Source organism: Nicrophorus vespilloides, unplaced genomic scaffold (genome assembly GCF_001412225.1).
Source record: "Nicrophorus vespilloides isolate i.1.1-1 unplaced genomic scaffold, Nicve_v1.0, whole genome shotgun sequence".
NCBI lineage: Eukaryota > Metazoa > Arthropoda > Insecta > Coleoptera > Silphidae > Nicrophorus > Nicrophorus vespilloides.
In genome coordinates this window covers 78631-102973 of record NW_017097749.1, presented here as the reverse complement: position 1 = coordinate 102973, position 24343 = coordinate 78631, and the positions used below count along the sequence as shown (strand labels likewise).

General features: G+C 28.3%; 1 protein-coding gene across 3 annotated transcripts in view; it reads left to right on the top strand.

Moving 5' to 3' along the window:
- The window catches only part of LOC108560869 (UNC93-like protein), a 36932-nt gene that overhangs the window by 6868 nt on the left and 5721 nt on the right, over positions 1-24343 (top strand). For 2 of the 3 annotated variants that reach the window (XM_017918576.1, XM_017918577.1), the window contains exons 1-4: positions 10915-11266; positions 19300-20005; positions 20056-20272; positions 22917-23347. In XM_017918576.1, coding sequence (XP_017774065.1) covers positions 11186-11266; positions 19300-20005; positions 20056-20272; positions 22917-23347 — 1435 coding nt within the window. In that variant the 5' untranslated portion in view covers positions 10915-11185. Of the gene's footprint in view, positions 1-10914; positions 11267-19299; positions 20006-20055; positions 20273-22916; positions 23348-24343 lie in introns of those variants that run through there. The other variant, XM_017918579.1, reaches the window with a different exon arrangement.

Below are 24343 nucleotides of genomic sequence, written 5' to 3'. Positions count from 1 at the left end.
GCAATGTAAATAAATATCTTTATTATTCAATTTTATAGTGCTTTTTCTCTCTCTTCAAATTACATAAATAAATATTGTAAAATAATTTACATTTTCTATTTATAATAAATTTATAAACTAATATGTTTACAATTATTGTATGTATAAGAAAATAACATAAAAAAAGATAAATTTTATAAATTGACTATGGTTTTCTAACAAATTATAAGTTAAAAAATTACAATTATTGTACCTCGCATAGTGCGGATTCATTATACTAAAAAATAAATTTGAATTGATTTTAATAAATTCTATTTGTCATTTTTCTTACCAAATAATCAAGTCTCTTTTTATGCTGTTTATTTTTATGTACTCGATTAGTCCGGTTTTAAACTGTATATTTTCTAATTTAAATAAGGAAAAATTATAGAAAGTATTAAATAACAGAAATATATAATAAAAGTAAAAATTAAATGCATACTTAGCATTTTATAATTATCTTATGACGCACAATAATTATATTAACGTTCTAAATTAGAGAGTCGTTAATTATTAGTTTCTATTGTTTACTTTAATTACATTGGATTCAAAGTATTCACTTAGGTTTTTTTTAAAGAAAGTAACACTTTTATTGCCAATTATTGGTATAAATAAATACAATTTAGTTCAACTTTTAGTAAGTTTTTGCTTTCAATATTTATCAGAATATTAATTATAGAAAATTGCATTTTGATAATTATTTTTATTAAGAAATTCAATTTAATTTCCTTCAGATTCACAATTTTTCATTGAATTATAGTTATATAAAAAAAAATCATACAATAACAATAAGCAAATAAAAAATATCAATAGCTATAAACAATAATTTAATTATAGTTGAGTTATGATTGTTAGGTTATGAATGGAGAATTATATATTTTAATTACACTTAAGAACAAATTTTATTTGGGAAATTGAAACGTAACAATTTATGAATATAATAATAAAAAGACTTTAATGGCAAACATTGATATTATAGACGTTCAAAGATTGTTTCTTTATGAATGGACAATTCAATAAACCTTCCAAAATTATGGTTTTCTTTTTCTTTAACAAAAAAAAATGTTTTAGAGCATGAATTTTCATGAAATTGGAACGTAATGTTCATAGTAGTTTATATTCTAAATAACCATTGAGATTGGACGTTTATCAAAAGACCGCATGATAACAAATGCAATAACGTGTTACGACTACACCAATTAACCTTGTCGGAAGCGTGCTCTAAGCGTAATTCGTTCCATCCGACGTTCAAATTGCCGCTTTTCGTCAACGAAAACAAAACGAAAATCCACGTGACAAAAAAATAGAACGATCCTAATTCGTATTATTTATTTGCCAATGTCGGTTGTTCAATTACGTCCAGTTCGTAAATAAATCCGAACACTTTCAAAACAAAATGTGTTTACCGTTGCAAAAATAGGCAAGTGGCGATAGCCTGAATTACAAATGCTTAAGTTCTTTTCGTTTTACTTATTTTCCAATTTATTTTTGATTATATATATTTTCCGCTTTATTTATAGCAATTATAAATATTTATGCGTCTATTTATGTCAATGCTAATTTTTCTTGGAAACACAAATTTGAATATCAGTTAATAAATATTTAGCGAAGTGTACCCAAAAGTGTTCTTTTAATTGAACATAATCGTAGTCTATTTTATTAACCCATTTCCATAGCAATTTTTTCTTATGATGCGTCAACACCATTCTTGAAATGAGACACGAAGTATGTCAGTTATACCAACTGCTACTGTGGAATATACTTTGGTGTAACTGACCTACATTTCATTCTCATATCACGAAAAATTTAGAGGTAACATAAAAGGCAGTGGTGATTTAGAAGTATTATATTATGTCAGTTGCACCAACTACTATTGATTATCATAGAGTGTTTTGTTCTAATATTGCCTGCATCTACACTGTTTTTGAAAAGAAACAGAATTTTGTCATCAAGGTGTACAATTACTCAACTTGTATGCACACTATATCTGATATGACACATACAAATATATCAGTTCTACCAACTTTTATTGGTTATGATTGAGTCCGATTACACAAATTTTCTAATATTGCTGAAATGAGACATAAACATATATCAGATACGCCATCTTCCATTGGCTATAATAGAGTTCGATTATTCCATTTTTATAATAATATATCCACACTATACCTGAAATGTAACAACTTCCACTCCTTATTTTTCTAATGTTGCATCTGTACTATATCTGAAATGAGACATACAAATATATCAGTTCTACCAACTTTTATTGGTTATGATTGAGTCCGATTACTCAATTTTTCTAATGCTGCATCCACGCTATACCTTAAATGTAACAACTTCCACTCGTTATTTTTTTAATGTTGCATCCGCACTATACCTGAAATGATACATGAAATTATGTCAGTTGTACTAACTTATATTAAATTTTATATTTATAGTATTTTATGATGACATTTTTTTAAAGCTGAATCGATAGTTAGCTTGAAAACAGATATACAAATATTTTACTAGTACCAACTTCTATTGGATTTCATGAAGATCGATTACTCAATTTTATAATATTGCATCCACACTATTAGTGATATGAGACACCCACACTATTACTGAATTCATATACAAATGTCTTCTACTGATTAACTTAGTGTCATATTATACATTTTTTTCTAATGCTACATCCACATTATTCCTGATATGAGACACAACTGATATTAGATGTACCAACTTCTATTGATATTTGGTGATGGAGTTTTTAATATCATTTTTTGCTTGACGTCTTGACAAACTTTTTCAGTTATACCAAATTCTATAGATTGTTATGGATTCTGTTGATATATGTCAGTTTTACCAACTACTGTTGGTTGTCATGGAAGTCTGGTAACACTGCAATTACTATACTTTGGACAGATATTTAAATGTCAAGCAGAGATATGCAATTTTCTAACAAAAATCAATGCGCTTTTAAGATATTTTGTACATGAATAAAACAAATTAGATGTATTTCTGAAAACTTATAAATAAGAAATGTTCACCTCCTCTCTGAATCATTAACTGATTATTCGTTCGAGAAAGAATCGGTCTGCTCTAGATTATCGACAAGTGTAAGTATTAATACGGTATGTAGACTGGGGACAAGCCCAATGACCACGTGCTCACGATGAGTTCGTTCCTATCAAAACGCATATATTCATTATACACGAGTCGTAGGTGCGATATGGCATTTGCGAACTCGAAACAAACAAAAAAGACCTATTAAAAGCAGCGAAAATCGTCGTACGAATACAAATTTCTTATAGGAAATGTGGGTCCGCGTTATACTTTCCACGTTCCGCGACGAAAACAAATGACTATATGTATATATACTTATTCACGAAACAAAATCGCTGACGACAATTGTCTCGTCTCGCACGCATCGCCATAAATCACTAGACGTTTAATTAGACAATAAATTTTATTAATTGCATTCCATTATTGTGAAAGTAAGTCATAAATTAATAAATAACGACTGGTATCAATCACACGTTATTCGACTACAGACATTTAACGATCCATCTAATCTATTGTTAAATTAAATTTATCAATTATCGACAAGAAATAATTAACGATCAATCAAATCAATTTTTAACAAAATTTATAATATTATCTATTAGAAAATCGCGTCTATCAAATCAAAACATTGATTTTCTCAAAATTATTCGTTCAATAAAAAAAGTTAATTTAATCAATGGATTCAAAATAATTCACGGTTTTATTAAATGTTTTCCAATTAATAATGTCAATTAAATGAAATGATATCAATGTTATTTACCGTCAGGTTCTGTTATTTAATCAACAATTACGTTAAGTCAATTTATCAATCATTCTATGTGACAGGACATAATTAACGATCAATCAAACCAATTGTTAAACTAATTAAACGGAATTTTTATCTCAATTTCTGTTTTTTCCGTTAATATTATTATTGTTTTTTTTTAATGTTTTTCGATTTATAATGTCAATTAAAGAAAATTGTCCGGTAGGCAAATTAGCGTGTTATTTACTCGACAATCATACGCGAACTTAATTGAAGATATAATCTGCCATTTGGTGTGTTTAGCGGAGCGTTAAAGGTCGTAACTTTATTATTATTTTTTTTGTATTATTAATTATTAGTAGCATTATTTTCCGTATTCTCCTTTTGCTACGGATGCGAAATTATAACAGGAAAAAAAAAACGATTTCATTGTGTTCGGCGTTAATTGACGGTTCTAAGCCTGTTGCACCGGAAGATATTGACTGTAATTTTCCCTCCTCGATTCATGAATTCACGAAAAAACATACACACAATTAATATTCATCACTTAATAGCATGTTTTGTTCTCATTCACAATTACAGTTCTTCAATAATTTGTGTCTCTTGCATTATCATTTTGTAGGAACCAACATATTTTTAGTGTTTTGTGCAAAAAGGTATCAGAATCACCTATTCAAATACTAGCTTTAATTCATCTTGCTTAACTTTCATAAAGTAACAATATTATTTATTTTAATATTAATTGATGACATTCTCAGCTTCATAATGAACCATCGCATTTTGAAGACAAAATAAGACAAATGAAAAGTAAATAAAGGTCACTGAAAATTTTACAATAAATTAAGTAGATTAATGAAATAATTTGGATTTTTATTAATATATTTAATTTTTTTATTGTAATAAACAATTTTATTTGAAATCATAACTTTAGTTAATTTTTCTAATTTAATTCACAAATTATGAATTAATTAATTTACAAAATTGGATTTTGACATTAATTAAATACAAACTTAATCACTCAGTTAATTATTTGTTATGATTGTTTTGATTTTTATGTGAAAGTAATTTGGGTTTAACACAGTGTAACGATGATGACAATTAATTCGAATCCGGATTTCTCGAACGGAAAATATGTATTCTCATCCATAATCCCAAAGAGATTGTTTGCCTTGTTTGTTTTGATAGTATTTATTTTTTGTTGTTTTTTCTCTTTCCGAAACTCGTATTCTTGTCTCAAGCAAATTGACGTGTAATTTGCGGTTACAAGTGTGTTCGGTACGAAGTGAAATCCGTATGCAATTATACCGAATGCAATCGTGCAGCGTTACTGTTTAATTAAAATTTCATTATGCATTGTTAATGCGTTTCTCTGATTGCACAATATCCAGATTATAGCAACGTTGGATGGATGAACGAATCAACGGAATCCACAAAACGAATAAAAAAAACTGTATTTTTTTAATTGATAACGTTAATTGGTGAGATCGTAATGATGTACAAGGATTGTAAGGATAATTAGTGATAATGTAATGATTATAGGAAATTTGTTGATTGATACGATTTTTGTGCAAGAAAAGGTGAAGGTTTTAGGAGGATCATCAAGGACGAAAATGTGTGTTTTTGATGAGTTCATTAAATCTTGTATTTGTAAATATTTCCTAAAAACTGGACGCAAGGATATGAAATAATAGCCTTTAAATATTATCCGAATTGCTTATAAAATGATACCTCGAATACTGAAGTTTCAATATAACGAAGTCGTCAATTTAAGTAAAGTTTACTAGAAGAAGAAAATAAAATCCATACCAACATAACATTCACGATATACCGCAATACCTTGAATACCGAAGGTTTGATATAATTAAGTCGGCAATTTTAAGAAAAGTTATACAAGAAGAAGAAAATAACATCACAAAAATTAGAAATAAATTTATTCTGGTGGTTCATTACAATCTCTGTGAAAATGTATATTAATTCACATTTTGTTAATGATTTATTTAATATTCGGAAAATTCGAATAACGGAGCTTTGATATAAAGAAGTCGGCAATTTCTAGAAGAAGAAAATAACATTCAAGAAATTAGGAAGGTGGCTCAAGCAATAAGTTTCGAAAAAGACGATGAAAAGGATATTTGAAGGATGTTCAGTGAAAGATTTAGTAAACTTTATTAGAAATAAAGATGAAATTAAAGAAGTTAATGAAATTAATAACCAATGATTTAAAAATGTGCTTAAATGACATTGAAAACGTTTAATTTTTTGAGTGAAAATTATCCTGATTTAGGAAGACGTGTTTTTGTTAAGTGATCAGTGTTAATACAACTAAATTTTGTCGATTTTTTCGATAAATTAGGTTATACATGTGTAATACCTCCAATTTTTGTTTAGTATTTGAAAAAATATGTGGTTTCACTACAGAACCACTGGGAAATAAAAATCTTGCACTGTTTTGTAATGTGATTTCACTTTATATGTAAACTGATTGTTTATTTAAGAAAACTTTTCTTTGGTCGAAAAAAGCTTTCCATTTTCTGAACGTATTCCCATTTAGACCATAGTATTTTCACTTCTGAAAAAAAAGTTTCACTTAACAAAGTAATTTCGTTAATCGAGGAATATGTATATACATTTCTGTGTGCCGTAACATAAGCAGCAGCAATAGTTTGGGTAATAATCCATGGTAAAGTGAAAACGGGGATACCTTTCGACACCATTAAAGGAAATCTCCATGCATTTAGCATCTTAATGCTGCACGCGTTTAACGAAATAATACCGCACGGATGGCATTTACTTAATTGCACGCATGCATTGTTTTCAATCAAGAAAATTAAAGGTTTCGCGAAGGATCTACATAAACACACATACAATATTTGCACGCGATTCCGGGTCTATAAGAAGTGGAAAAAAATAAAGAAAAATTACATATTAATTTTCATATACTTTTTTCTTTCCAACGATCTCTCGGCGCAATTCTCAGAACAGCTTAATATATTGGTTATGCAACGAGGCGATTGTTTGTTCTTTCGATAACTCCACCAATTACAGCTGAACCATGTTTATATTTTGTTATTTTCCTGTTGCTGTGAGTCATGGCTTCACGCTGTTTTTCGGCGCTCGAAAATTTTCCACCGTTGTATAAATATATTTTTTTTACATTATTTTTCCATTTATTTATTTTTTTATCCGGATTATGAATATGGTAATCCGTATGCATATTTACCTACGTTTCGCCTGTTTTTTTCTCTTTTTTCATTTACATTATTTCATTGCTAAGAACATTTTTATAATTAAAATTGTGTTATTGTTATACATTTTTTCGTGTTTTAAGAAAAAATTACTAAAAAAATAAATATATCATCAATAGATTTTTTATTGAAAAAAATTGTCTAAAAATATATTGACAAATTCTCTACTAGAATCAACAAATATTGTAATATTAATAATAATTTACACAGATCTTTTAAGTATTAATTTTAGTTGAATTATTTTAACTTTATTGCAAACTTAAAATAAATTCAGTAAAATTTGTGTAAAATGTTGAAATTCAATAAATTTTAAATATTGATTTATATATATTATACAACACCTTTTAATACAAAGCTTAAATCAACTATCTTAATGAATTATTTTATGATCGGTTTCGATCAGTCCGGATTCACTTTAGTCCGGTTTGAAAATTTCAAAGCAAAGAAAACTTTAATTGCGAAAAATAAATTCTAATAAATCAAAATTATTTATTGATACATAATTAACAGTTTTTTTTTCATTTAGCAGTTTTAAAGTCCTCTATTAGTACGGTTTCAAACAGTCCGGGATAATTGATTTGATAATTATTAACGATTTTCTACTTATGTCATTAAATAAAAGTTAATAAGTAATTTCATTAATATATAATTTCGAGTAATTCATAAGACATTTTATGTTTATATAAAAGTAAATCAAAGTACCAATCCTTGAGGAACACAACATTTACAAAAAAAAATCAGTAAATTTGACATATTTATTTATAGAAAATTAGTTTGTTTTGTTGTTTTCTTATTTTTTGTTTTTTTTTTTTGAGAAATTCGTAAGATTTAAAAATAATAATTATCTTTTGAAGCGGAAAAAAATATATAATTAATAGTATTCTATTTAATAACAATATTCCGTGTGTTATTTTGAAACTTGTTTATTTGCATAAATTGAAGAAAAACACTGTCGACAAAAATTGACTAATTACAATATTTAAAACAAAAAACATATTTTACTTTTATTTTTTTTTTAATTTTTCATTAAAATCGGCGATAAATCTCCGAGAAAATGTTTATTAATTCACTCTTTATTAATGATTTATTTCATTTAATACTCGGGAAATACTTTTCGATACATTTCGGAAAATCCATAAATATCAAGAACACAAAACGTGAGGCAAATAGAAAATTTTCTTAAAAATAAACAATAACATCACATTAATTAATTAAGAAGTTGTTAAGTCAATTATGCATTGGGCTTGGTTTATCTCGGAAATGAGGCATTTACGTAAATGCAAGTAATTGAATATTCGCATAGAGTCGGATAACCGTAATAATTATTGGAAATTTACTTCGTCTTTAATATGAAAAGAACGAATTAGTTTGCATAAGAAAATTGCTTTGTTTGTTTATACGTAGTTGCATTAAATCTAGTTGATCTCTTTTTAAGTACAGTGGAACCTCGCTTAACGAGCACCTCGCGTAACGAGCATTTCGCTTAACGAGCGACGTTTCGTACAACGAGTGACGAAGAGAAGTCCCGGATTGCGCGCCTGCTACATCATTATTATGTGTATTTTTGAATATATTTCACTATACGAGTAAAAATCCACTGTAATTACGTACTTTAATAGAAATTAAACATTTTTTTAAATTTGTAATTTGTTAAAGATACATACAGAATAGTAGAGATCTGAAATATAAAAGTAAAGCAATGAAAAACTGCGCAAATTACACAACAGATGTCGGTAAAGTACGAATTGCATTCCACTTTTATGCAATAAAACAAGTAGTTTAAACGCTCCAAGTTATTTGTGATTTGTGTGTTTATTACTTTTATTTATAAACAATACGTGTTTAATTATAATTACTGATGAATTTAGAACTAAATTGTGTAGTATTAAAACTCACAACTTTAATTATACAGCAATACCTCGCATAGTGCGGCTTCTATTAGTCCGGATTCACTATAGTCCAATTTGAAAATTTCAAAGAAAACTAAATTTTAGTACGGTTTCAAACAGCATATATTCACATATTACCAGCACTATGTTAGATCTAGTACTATTCATGTAAAAGTTGAATTTACTTAGAAAATTAATGCTATTAAAATATATCTTTTAATTAATTGTAAATGTTTGAAGATTTCTTATAATTATTGTTTTGTGATGATTGAGTGTAATTAAAAAAAATCCTTCGAAGATGATATTTATTGTATGTGTAAACAACACGTTAGAAAATGCGGAAACATTGCGTGATTTGTTGGAGGGTTCATGAACAACATTGGCTATTGATCGGGTCAATAAAATTATATAGGAAAGAAATTGTGTCTGCGATGAGGTCAATAATCATCAACCTTCCTTCTTTGTAGTACTACATAAGATATGTCTAATTACTTGAGTTCGAATCAATCTTTTTCTATTTTTGTATTTGGAGACTTTCCAAGGTTCTGCTGGGGTGAATGATCAGATTTTTTTTTTCTCGAATCGATGATTCATTATCATTAGTTTTTTATGATTCGTATTATGATTCAATTTATAATGTATAATATATTACTGTTAAATTTACAAAAAGATGAATTTTTGAAAATAGATATTTTGATTTTAATGATTTTATTTAGAATTTATCATTAATTTTAATTTCTAATTATTTCATTCATTTTAGTAACGAATGAATATATAAAATGTTTTCTAGTTTCTTTTAAAATTCACTTTATATTTTGTTCATTATTAAAATTTGGTTTTACTACATTCTATACTAGAAATGAAAATTTTTAATTTTTTATTTACAAATTTTTATTTTAAAGATTTTAGTTGAAATTGTTTATTAATGTCTGTTTTAACTAAAAATTGTTTCATTCACTTCAGTAAAGAATATTTATATTCAACTTAAAATACTTTTCGCATCAGTAATTTTTTTTTAATCCATATCAATACAGAATATTGATATTCACAATGTTTAGAAATCTCTTGGATTTGCGTCATTCGTAACTTTTTATACTAGAAATATAAATTTCAATTTACAATTTTTTATTTCAAATTATTCATTAATGTCTGCATTAACAAATTATTATTTGATCCATTTTAATATGGAATGTTTATACTAAACATGTTTTGAAATTTCTTGGTTTTGCGTCATTAACAACTTTTTATACTAAAAGTTTCTTAGAACGTGCGACAATAAATTCACTACTTTTTATACTAGAAATATAAATTTCAATTTATAATTTTTTATTTGAAATTGTTCATTAATGTCTGCATTAACAAATTATTATTTAATTCACTTTAATATATAATCATGTTTTGAAATTTCTTGCTTTTGCGGCATTCACTACTTTTTTTCTTTGTTTAAAATGGAAATTAAAATTTACAAATTTTTATTTTAAAAAATTCCCTATTAATTTTATTATTGCACTTTTGGTAAAGAAATTTATTATTTCACGCTAATAATTTAGTTATAACAATTAAGAAATATATTAAAGCGTGAAATTTCTCATATATTTTGTTTTTTCTTTCAAAAATATATAAACGTAAATATATGTAAATGAAAAAAAAAATAAAAAAAAAATATAACGTATGAAACAATAAACTTTTGCAGCGAAGCATAAAGTTCGGTTCGGTATTTCCTTTTTATGTAGCCGATCGTCGCAACAACGCTTTTTCCATAATCGATTTACGTGAGAACAAATACTAATTAATATGGATAATAAAATTCGACAATTTTGCGATGCGATAAAGGCGCAGCGGAGAGCCGCAGGAAACGAAGGAAAAAAGGTCGTAAACGGAGGTAGTAAATGTGGAAAAGCGAACGGCACATGCGCCTCTCAGACGGCATCGTATATTATCCACACCACCATCCAATAAATGCATATTGTTTAAAAACAAAAAATAAACGCAAGAGCAGCCTCCGATTTCCACCGTAAACAGCGATTATACAACTGGAAACGTGCACGTTTTTCCACAATTCATTATTATTTTTTTTGCTCTCCGCTGCTCCTTGCATCATTTCCACCTGATAATTACTTCGGTTCAGTTACTGTGCGGTAATACTCAACTGAGATGTGATAGGTGTGATCGCAGACTCCGAGGAAGATCATTTTTCCCCAAAACGAAAATTTACAAATTTTGAGACAAAACAAAAAACGATAATGGGAACCACAAATAACAATTCGACATCATGTTTTCCACCTCCGAAGCAGAGACGCATGTCAATTCGGAGCTTTTATTGGGTACGTCCGTTTATTTTCAAGCAAAAAAAGACAACTTAATAAGCAAATTCATCAATATTACGAGTTTGTAATACGTGAAAAACTGTGTTTCTCTTGACGATTTTTATTTGAACGGTCATTATTTAATTTCTAATTCGTGACGTTAAATAATGAACGTGCGACAATAAAATATGCTTTATCAAAAAAAAAAAAGTTTATATATATAAAATGTGAACATTTTGCAGTCGTTGCATTTCCATTTCGTTCAGCTGAAATCGAAAGTTTTAAACGTTTTCACTATCAAAACATTAAATAAGTCATAATTATATATACACGAAATCTCGCTTATAACGTCATTTAATTTACTGATTAGTTTTTTTTGTTACAATGAAAATTCAATTACATAATTTCGTATATAAATCCTTATTTCTTATGTAAACTATAGAAGAATATATTTGTTAATGGTTTATATAAAAAATTGTAAAACAAACATATTTTTTTGATTTAGAAAAATAAAAATTATTTTTTTTTGTAAAATAATGAACATTAAACGTACGTGTATGGAAAATAATTGGTGATTAATTTTATCAATTTAAATAATTGCAATAACGCCGTAATTAATATTTTAACGAACGAAATAATAGATATGTTATCAACGTTTGATAGCTCGTGAGAATTGTACAGTTTTATTTCAAACTTTTAACTTAAGTTATATAATTTTACGATAAATTTACTCAATCATTCGCACACATTTTCTCATCATAGATAAAAGCTTAACAAATTAATTTATTAAAAAAAGTTAAATAATTTTATGAGAAATTAGTCTGTATTTTTATATGACTTTTTATCAGAGATAAAACTTTTGCAATTTAACAAAACTATATCTTTTTTCGTTTAAAATCAAGTGTTTATGTTCATTTTTCTTTTACAATAGTAAAATTAAAAGAAAATAGATTGAAATTAACCAAAATAAATACACGATTCAAATCAATCTATTTGATTGAACACAAGTAAAAATAAACATAAAAATATTCATGTTCTTCTTTATAGTTGGAAATTATAAGAAACTTGATAAAAATATATTAGATAAGTTTCTTTTAAGCATTAAGAGTTTCATTTTACGACTTTATTCTATTCATACTTGACTCGTAATGATATGATTTTTATATAATGAACGTGTAATCTTTCATATATTTAAAAACTTTTCAAGAATAAACCCAAAACATGAATGTAATAAAATTATTGTACTGATAATTACTTTTAAGAACAATAACAAATATTAATTGTTCTTATTGAAAAACAAACACTTATTATTAATTATGTTTGTTGTTTCAACACGAATTGTATAATATTATGTAAAAATACTAATTGTTGCTTATTACATATGATGTAACTGTAGCTCTCATTTAAACATGTTGTTTATGTTTATTTTAAAAAATTTATTACCAAAAAGGATAATTAGTAAATAAATTAGCAAAAATAACAATAAAAAAAGTATATATTTTAAAAAATTACGGTAATTGTAACTCATTGTAGAGTTTCTTAATTAAATTTATTTACTTCAGTTTGTTTCATATTTAGTGCATTTCCAAATTTAAAGAGTTTCGTTTAACGACTTTATTCAGTTGAAATACGATACAGTCGTAAGATGGATATACATGTGAAAATAAACATATTGAGTTTGTAAAATTTTGATTGATTTTAAAGCTTTTAATTAATTTTATTTAATTATTTTCAAATATACACATATTTATTTTTATCTAATGGAAATATTAGAAAAAAGAGAATGAAGAAAAATTTTACGACTTTTTTGTATTGAAACTTAACTAAATTAAAGAAAAAAAAGCAAGTCCAGTATTATAGCAATTATTTATAATTAAATTGTAACAAATTATTGAGTTTTACAGGTTTGTTTTTTTTTGTTGTTATTGTTAAAGTTTGTAATTAATTTTATTTAATTATTTTCATTTTACAGTAGATGCGAATAACGATGTTAAGTTTCTGTAAATAAACCATGATATTTTCTGTATCTAAATATAAATTATAAATAACTAAAATGGGAACAGTACGATCGAATCGTCCTTAGCCTTTTGCTTATTTATGCGCTGAATGACGACACACAAATAAATAAATGATCAGTTTATAGTAATAGAAAAAAGGTGTACAAAAAAAAGAAACATTCTATTTTACAAAAAAATTGTAGTGAAATTAGCTAATTTATTAATTAATACGACGACGTGTCCATCTCGTCCTCTAAAATACGAATCGTTCTGCTAGAACGGATTTACACAACAAACATTTCATTCATTCATAAAATTCACACAGCTTTGATTCTTATTTACTCAATGATTGCGTTGGTCATTAACGTAAGACATTTCCTTAATCAATCTGTCAAAAATTGACATAAAAATTGCAAACACGACTATATTATGATTATATGACTTAACGAACACCTCGCATAACGAGCATTTCGCTTAACGAGTGATGATGAGAAGAGAAGTCCTGGATTGCGCGTCTTCTACATCATTTTTAAAACTTGTATACACATATTGTGTGTATTTTTGAATATGTTTCACTATACGAGTAAAAATCCGGAAATTTTGGAACAGATTAAACTCGTTAAGCGAGGTTCTACTGTATATTAAAAATAATGAAATAACCTTCCATTATTTGGAGTTTGTACTTTAGTGCAGTTTTATTGATTTAATAAAGTGAAAACAGGAAGTTATTTTTATTTATTTTTGTTTGTAAAAGTTATATCAAATATTAATTAATTGGTTATAAATCATTGATTTTTTTGTTGTTTATGTGAGTAGTAGGAGTATTCGTTTCTGGCCATTGACCACCGCAAGGTTCTTCAGTCTTGTGCGAATGCGTCTAGTGTTAACAGAGTTCTTGGTTTGGACAATCGCAAGTTTATAAATTTTCATTTATTAATGAACAATGCGCATCTAAAATATATAATTTGTTTCTGATTAAAAAGTAATTTAGTTTTGTGCATTTTGTTGTGATTGAGTAATCAAAGTTTATTTATGGTTAGTTTATATTAAATATGTTTTGAATTTGACTCTGAGTGAATAAACTAAGTTTTCTTTAAATTTGTGAATTTTGCTGCCTTGATTTAAAGTTTATTTATTATAAAGAATGTTTCTGTTTATATAAAAATGTTTACTTTAATTTTCTCATTTTTTTTTGTTTCTAAATGAAAATTCAAATTTTCTTCATTTTTATTTCATAAGAATTTTTATTCATTTTTTCTTCTTATATTTTTTTAACCTGACTGATTAATGAAAGTTCCAGTTTATAAAAAATACTTTAATATAAATATGTTTACTTTAAATTTCTCTATTTTTAGCAAATGAAAATTCAAAGTTTCTTCATAACAAATTTTGTTAATATAAATGTAACAAATTTTAGAGTTTCTTACTTAATTTTATTTACTTTTTATACCAAACTTCAGTTTCCAACTATAAAATATTTTTTTCTTTAAATTTATGAATTTTATCATTACTGAGAAATCAAAGTTTCTTCATTTTCATTTCATAACAAATTTTATTAATATATTTCATTTTTTCTTTGTAAAATTTGATTCAAATCAAAGATTCAGTTCATAAAAAATACTATTAATATAAATATTTTTACTTTAAATTTGTCAATCTTTCTTTTAATGAAAAATCAAAGTTTCCTTGTGATCAATTTATAAAAAAAAATATTAACAGAAAATAGATTCTTTAAATTTGTGAATTTTGCTGTTTTGATTTATTAAATAAAACTGTTAAAATATTTCAGTATTTATCTTTGTGAAGTTTCTTGTGATTAATCAATATTGATTACAAGAATAATTTTGAAATATTACATAATAATTGGTGTTAAAAAAATATGCAATAGTTGCAGAGTTGTTCTTGCAAAATATAAATTCTTCGTGAATTCTGTTGTGCTTTGAGCGAGGAGGAATATAAAAAGCTCGTCGTCGTTAAGGCAAACTGACCGAATCCCTGACCTCCAAAAAAGGCAGGACATCACCACCGTCCCAAAAAAGAATCGGAATCCAGTTTTGCGTTGCTGGAAGTTATAGGACGGGTTTTCGGAGATTAATTTGCCCGGGTGTCAGTTATTTATGGAAACGTTTATGCGAAAATCGCTCTCTCTCTCTCGCTCTCTTCCACGCACACTTATTTATTATATACAAACACACATTTTTGCAATTAATGAAAGTTACGTTGATGAACCCAATTAAGGTGTTTTATGCTTTTCAATTCACCTATGATTACAATGCACGAAGGCCGTGGTAATGATGGAAATCGTTTGTTTTCTTTCTCTCTCTTCTCTTTTGTTTTGTTTACATCGTTCGTTTTTCTCACTCGGCCATCTTCACTGATTGCACAGGCTGAGAAATGTTCTGATGCAGCGACACAAAAGCACGAAACAACAGCAGCAACAACAACAACAACAAAAAAGTATCATTGATAGTACACATGTTTCCCATATTAGTTTATTATTATCGGTAATTGAAATGTCGGAAACATGCCATTATGTATTTCCGTGCATCACATCACCACAAGGCCAATAGGAAGTTGGAGTTTACCATAAACTTTTTTCTCCTCCCAGTATTTACATCTTTTACTTCTGTACATTCATTTTTATCTCTGCTCTAATCGTATTTTATGTTCATCTCTATTTCTTCAATATACAGGACAACCTCGCATAGTGGTGGTTCCGCTAATATACCGGACTGTTTGAAACTGGAATAATCAAAACTTAACAAAAAGAGACTTAATTGTGTAGAAGGATAATCCAACGATCATTTATGTGTACAAAATAAATTTTAAATTAAATTTGTTAAATTTGATTTGAAATTTTCAAACCGCACTGTAGTGAATCCGCACTGATCGAAGTCGCACTTTACGAAATATTGTTGTATTCATTTTAATATTTTTGTTCTGCCAATGTACAGGACTGTTTGAAGCCGCATTTATCGATGATTTTAAAACAACATAAATAATAACAGGATAAAAAGAGACAGGAAGAAACAGATCATTTATGTATACAAAATAAATTTGTGTACTAATTTTGTAATTAAATTTGTTTTGAAATTTTCAAACCGCACTGTAGTGAATCCACACTGATCGAAGTCGCACTTTGCGAAATATTGTTGTATTCATTTTGATATTTTTGTTCTGCCAACGTACCAGACTGTTTGTAGCCGGACTCTTCGAGGACTTCAAAAAAAAAAGAAAAAAAATAACAGGACAAAAAGATAGAAAAAAACACAAATTTGTAAAATTTGATATGAAATTTTCAAATATTGTATTTATTTTTATATCTCTGTGCTTTCAATAGCCGGACTCTTCGAAGACTTTAAAATAACAAAAAAAAAATAACAGGACAAAAAGACAGAAAAAAACACAAATTTGTGAAAATTTTAATTGAAATTATTTTCATATCTCTGTTCTGCCAATTATTGAGAACTTTGAAACAAGTTAGAAAATAACAGGACAAAAAGAGACAGAAAAAATACAGATAATTTATGTATACAAAATAATTTTGTGTACTAATTTTGTAATTAACGTACTATAGTGAAAATACGAAACCGTACTATGCGAGGTATTGCTGTATTCATTTTCATGTATAAATACTGTTAAATTTCTTGGCCTATTATTTCCTTCTATACACTTAGTTTTATCCCAATACTATTTTTTTTACTTCTTCCATATTTTTTTTTCTCTTTTCTAATGATTATATCACTGGAATTTTACATCCCTCTCATTCTATCAATGGTATTTTTCTAACTTTGTATCATTTTCTACTAAATATTCAATTGTTTATGTTTTGTTTCTCTCCGAAAATGATATATCATTTTGTTTACTTCGCCTACCGAGACGACGCACTTTTTTTTTGGCTTCGAACAACATCAATTAAATGATTCCTCTGACAAAGACGGATATTGAAGCTGTCAGCCTTCGCCTCGCACAACATCGCAATTAAGAAACGTATAATTAACCAAATCCAAATTTCATAAATCATAGAGAAAAGTTTACATCACTCGATGATGGTTTCGCTAATATCTCGAACTTTTTGAAAGCGGACTAATCGAGAGTAATTTGACTATAGAGAAAAGAAAAATATCCAATAATTTCTTCGAATTTATTTTTAGTAATGCAGCAATAAAATTGAGTTTATTTTGAAATTTTCAAACCGGACTATAGTGAATTTGTATTGTATTTTTATAAATAGCAACTTTAGTATTAAATAATTGCATGTATATGGGCTATTCACGTAACTACAATTAGCATCCACTTACGAACGAATCTGTTATGAGATGTTTTGTTTCACGGTTTTGGATGTAAGAAAACAAAAATCGGAAATATTGACTGCTACCATTTTTAATGTATTATGTTTACATTGTGTGTGTGTGTCATACAGATCCTGTTTGTTCGTCAACAATAGAATAGAATCATTAGCAGAGGTTTCGTGTTTTAATGCACGATTTAGTTTCTCTTTAAAATTTTATTTACACGTGTTTATGTAACATTTATTTATATGTATCAACAGCAGAAAATATAAATGCACATTGGACTCGCAATTTAAATAATTATTTATTACTGTTATAATTAGGAGCAAAATAAAAATATTTGCCTATCAACATTATCATTATAAAATTACAAAAAAAAAACAAAATAATTAAGTTGAATCGTATAATTAATATTATAAATTATATAATTTTTGTGTTTTTTTTAAATTTATTATGAATTATGGGTTAATTGGTGTATAATAAATCATATTTGTTATACAAAAAAAACGATGATGGATTGAAGTTTAAAATAATCTAAATTTATGTATGGTACAAAACTAGTTTAGACTAGTTCTTCAATTCTTATTGGGTTTCTTGGTAGTGGTAGAGAGGCTCATGGCTTATGCAAATTGGAATTCGTCGAATTTTTGAGCAAACAAGTTTTGATGAAAAAAAAAAACGACGATCGATCACCGTTAATCAAACAGAATCCGAAGTTGTTGATGATCATTTAAATTCCACGAATTGAAAAGTGTCCGTAATTGTTCGTGATTAAAAAAAAAGTAATAATGAATATATGTTAATAATGTTTTGTTGGAGGCGCAGTAATAAACTTAATTAATTGGGATTAGACGAGGAATTTCCGAGAGACACAAAAGGTTTTCTTACGTAATCGTTGCTCAACGATTACTTTTTTTTTTACGAAAGTTTTGTTAGTTAATGATTGATGTGTATGTTTAAGCGAAGTTTTTATTATTGATTTTTCAAATGATATCAATAATTTTGTATGAAGAGAATTTCCTTGATTGACAATATACAATTTTTATGATTTTTAGGATGATTTTATTTTAATAATATATTCTGAAAAAACAGTTTGTTTCATGGAAAGATTAATTTAATTATGTTGTGAATCATGAAATAAATTAGGTATGTTTTAAACAAATTATGGTGAAAGCTTTAATTAATGGTTGTTAATTAATGAAATCAATCATGGAAATATGTATTGATTATACGAAAACAAAACTAAATTTATGTTGTTAAATTATACATTGAAATAAATAAATAAATAATTAAAAGAAAGTTATATAATTGTATTGAACCTAGCTAAGTTTTGTAGGAAAATTTTTGCTTTATTCACGCTATGCTTAATTAGAGTCTTAAGTGATTTTCATGTGTATTCAATAATGAACTGAAACTGAAAGTATATAATGGAATAAAGTGATCCATTTTTTTTTTCTAGAAACGTAGGTTAATAGAACAAGTTTTGATACATACACAATGTGTAATAATGAAATTACATAACGTTAATGGAATAAAGTGCTTGTATTTTTTTAACCAATATTTGTAGAACGAGTTTTGATACATGAATGCTTATGTAACAAATAATCCATACCATAGTTAATATGGTTTTCATGGAATATTACACGTTCTAAGAAATATGTTTTTTTTGCTAATTTGAATTAAATTAATCAAATTTATTTATTTTTTGCTGAAAGATTGAAATTGTAATGTGAAATGTAATGTTATTCTTTGTTTTTTGCAGATAGAAGAGGGGTACAACGATAGCGAGATGACTGTGGCCTGCGAGAACAACACAGGATCTGCGGATCCTGCACACAACGATAATGGAACTGTGTACACGGTTTCCGTGAATCGTAGCTACGACAATAAGGGCTACAACAAGAGCGATGACGGAGACCCAAAGAAACCGCCGCGCGAGATCAGTGACGAGGAGGCCTCCCAGCAGGGTAAATTCAAGCTGTCGCGGAAGGAGAAGTGGAGGATCCTGAAGAACGTGTCGGCCGTGTCCTGCGCTTTCATGATCCAGTTCACGGCCTTCCAAGGCACCGCGAACCTGCAGAGCAGTATCAACGCCAAGGACGGCCTCGGCACCGTCTCGCTCAGCGCCATCTACGCCGCCCTCGTCGTCAGCTGCATCTTCGTACCCACACTAGTTATTAAGAGGCTAACGGTAAAATGGACACTCTGCGTATCGATGCTATGCTACGCCCCGTACATCGGGGCGCAATTCTACCCCAAATTCTACACCCTCGTACCTGCTGGCGTCCTGCTGGGTATAGGCGCCGCTCCCATGTGGGCATCCAAAGCCACGTACCTCACGCAAGTCGCGGCGGTCTACGCTAAACTCACGGATCAACTCGTCGACGGAATCATCGTACGCTTCTTCGGCTTCTTCTTCCTGGCCTGGCAAACGGCCGAACTCTGGGGAAACCTTATCTCATCTTTAGGTAAATCATCAACACAAACTTCAGCAACAAATCCTAATCATTTCCATCAGTTTTAAGCAATCCACATGGAGGAGATGGATCTGGTCCGAACGATACGTTACCCACATACGACAGCTGCGGTGCCAATTTCTGCGTTATGAATATGCACAGCAACGAGAATCTGGCTCGTCCGGACGACAAGGAAATCTACGAAATCTCAACCATCTACTTGGCCTGCATTCTTGTAGCCGTCATCATCATCGCCGTCTTCGTCGATCCACTCTCAAGGTACTTTTCCTATACAACAATTATTATTCCGTACGCAATTACTATCCGACAATCCAGTCTACAACTACAACGATTAAATTACAATCGCAATAAATTACACGGTTCTTTTTTTCTTCGCATTAATTTTCTTACATCACTCGCCTTTGTCAGCAAAACTAACGAATTCAATACAATTGCACTTCGTAATTATCTTAAATTCATTCTTTGACAATCATCGTTCCCGGATGAAATAAAATCGCATAATCATAATAATTTATTTATTTTTTTTTACAATGTATAAAAACCACAAGTTTATTATGTGTGTATAATATAATCAAAGGATTTTGTGGAAACTTTGATGAATTTGCTTAGTATTTAAAACTTTTGGTCTACAACTACAACAAACGCAATAAATAATAGCGCTTGTCTATTGTTTTTTTTTTCATTGACTCTTACATCATTCACCATTAAAACTAATGAAGCCAATAAAACTGCAGTTAGTAATTATGATAATTAATTCTTTGATGGATGAAAAAATCGTATAATTTCATTTCCTACTTTAATAAACTTGTCTCAACGAAATTCGCGTCTCCTTGTTCAGAAATAATTAAAAAATAAGATGAATTTGACAGTATGAAATATTTGCAACAGAAATTGTTTAATCAATTAATTAAAACGTAAAATACTAACAATAATTAATTCTGAAATAATCTTAATTTGTTAGAAATATTTTATGTATTTTGTGTATTCCTATTGGAATTCATTTTTCATTCATTCGTGATATAAAAAGAGAACATTTGATGGTAAATATTGCTTAACTTTTAGAAATCTTCTAAAATTTTAGAAATGAGGATTGTTTAATATTTTGCGAGATTAAAAAGAATCAGGATTTTGTGAAAAAAAAAGACAATTACTTAACTTTTGAATATTGCTAAAACTCAATATGATATGATGATAATCCCAGAAGTTCGTACAAATTTCCTAAAATTTTATACATTTTGATGAGTCTATATTTGAATATAATTTGTTTTAAATTAGTTCAGATAAACTCCTTAAATTTCTATTTAAAAGAAACTCATGAAAACAAACCAGACACACTTTTGTATATATAATAGCAAAGTGCGTCCACTAATCGATAAAATTGTCTATGCAAATAGAAACCGATTTTACTTTGCTGTTGTTCACAGTGATTCTCATGCAAACGACAATTCGTCATAGCTTCCAAGTTTTAACTGTAACACGTAAATCCGGCAAATTACTTAATTATAATCAATTTTATTTATATAACTTTTAATATTATTGATTCACATAACAATTTTTGTTGTATTTTTTTTCTACTTGCGGCTTAGTTAAATCTATAATTTATTAACATTAATGAAGAGATTTTTTTTTGAAATAATCTATTGCGAATTTGCGTGTTTTCGACTGTTTCGTAACCGATTGATTATTAGAAATTTAAATGTTACCGTAATGAATATGTATAATTATCAACAACAACAAAAAAAATAGTAAATGATTGATTAAGTTAAACTTTCTGTTTGGAAGTGCGTTTATTTACTTATTAACGCGATGTAATTGCTCGTCTTAATTTATTCATTCGCGTCGCATTACCTTTAACCTTGCTGAAATGCCAAATGTAAATAACCGTTTGATCAATAGCAGCAACATCCATGGAAATCGTGACTTTTGTGTCACTTTACTGGATAATCCGTAAAAGTCGTGTGCATTTCATGGATTAAGTATAATAATAACAACTATTAAAAAAAAGGAATAATAACGAGGGCACGGAGAAACGGAAAGGAATCTGTTACGTAATTTCGGAGTTTTGCTCTTGCAAAAGCGAGAAAACAGACACACACACATCCTGCAGGTTCTTTCACTTTCGTGATGGAGGAACGAAATATTGTAGTGAAAAACGAAACGCGGAAAAGACCGTGAACTTTATCGAACGAATTTCAGAAGAAGCAAAATAAACAACGTATTTGACGCGTATATAAATTTTAAAAAAAAGTATCGCAAACGTAACCTCGTTACCTAATTAAAACTGTTGTAGTGTCTCGCGTTTCGTCCGCAATCAATTTTTGATATATGTAGTAGATATTTCGCTTCGGATCTCCTCTGTAGGCGCCAACCGATCTCAATGTCGTCTGCCTCTCGAAGATGATGAACTTGAAAAAGAAATGCACACATACGAGGAAAAAATAAATAAATAAAATCCACTTGCGTCACTGCATACATTAATATTTCGGAGCCGAACTGTCGGCATGTAATATAATTAATTCTTCACGTTAAACTAATTGCGTGAAAGTATCGGGAATTAAATGAAAGAACAAGAAAAAAAGACGATTATTTTGTAAACGTTTGTGTGTGTGTTTCTTTTCAAATCCGAAGACTCTTACATAAGACCTTGGGTCAATTCGCAAATAACATCTCTGTGCACCTTACTTTTAATTACTTAATAAGCAGTTTAAATCTACCGTATTGTGTGGCTTTTTTTTTAATATGCCCGTGCTCTTCCTGCGGTTACGTAAGTTACGTTTAATCGAACCACAATTTATTCAATATTCAATTCTCTCCTATTATGATTAAATAACTATTATGTTTTAAGTACATATTGTGTATTAAATAACAATTAAGATTTAATATGAATTTTGTTTTTTTGCAGATATGGTGAGAAGCAGAGGAGAAATAGTGGAGCTGAGCTTTCAGGAATCCAATTGCTTTCTGCTACGGCTTATCAACTGAAGAAACCGTACCAGCAGTTACTCATTCCTATCACAGTATGGATCGGCATGGAACAAGCTTTCATCGGCGCTGACTTCACTCAGGCCTATGTTTCTTGTGCATTGGGGATCCCATCTGTGGGATATGTGATGATCTGCTTCGGTGTTGTCAACGCGCTGTGCAGTTTGCTCTTCGGATCTGTCATGAAGTATATTGGCAGGCAGCCGATCATGGCTCTAGGAGCACTAGTTCATTGCGCTTTGGTGGCTTGGTTCCTGGTCTGGAAGCCTCATCCGTCCAATCCGTCCGTCTTCTTCATCGCCTCTGGACTCTGGGGCGTCGGAGATGCCGTCTGGCAAACTCAAGTCAACGGTAAGTTTCATACATTCATCACTTTATATGACACAATAATACCATTTTCTTTATAAACTTGATCTATATTCGATACTTCATTCATCAGCAAATTTGTTATCATACAACAAGCAACGAAACGAAACAAAATATAATATTTGAACAAATCATGTAAAAAAAGGGCAAAATATTTTGATTTTAATTAATCTGAATATAGATAAGTAATTACACTTGATTTAGATATATCTTGTATAAAGACTTGATTTTCTAGCAAAATTTAACAAAAAAAGGATAGGAAAGTATCAATTTATTACAATGTAATTAATTGTTATTACAATCATTTACAATCTACTTTTTTTTGAGTATATTTTTCAAAGATTTCATTTGTTGATATATAAAATATATAAAAAAAAATGATTATATTTTTAACCGTATTTTCCTGCAAGAAATGTTATTTTTACTTTAATAATTTTTAAATTGAATTAAAATAAGAAATAAAATATATCTAAATATTAATCAATATAAATAGAAAAGGCAATTCTAATTGATTAAGAAAATGTTACAAAATTCAATTTCTTGTTTGGAAATATGCATTTTTTTCTACTTGAATTGCACAATTATTTTCTTGTCAGTTTAACAACTAATTTAATTGTTTGAAAAGCAATAGAGAACAAATATAATAAGCACTAAAATACGTCCAATATTAACAGAGGAATTCCAATTCGAAAATGTAATAAATTATCTGATATTACCTGCCAATCATTATTTATGCGAATAACTGTACACGAAACTAAATCCAGTGCGAAGTAATCTTTACTTTATAATAAATTTATAAAGGTCGTTCTCGAATGAAAAAAAAAATAAGATGGAAAAAAAATACGATAATATATTAATTTTAAATTGAGCGTGCAATTAGCGAAGCACGAGTATGTTAATGCCTTTTAAATGGAACGTGGTCGTACGGAGAAGACCGGACACGTATTTTCAAGCAGATCACATATCAATTATTTATCGCAT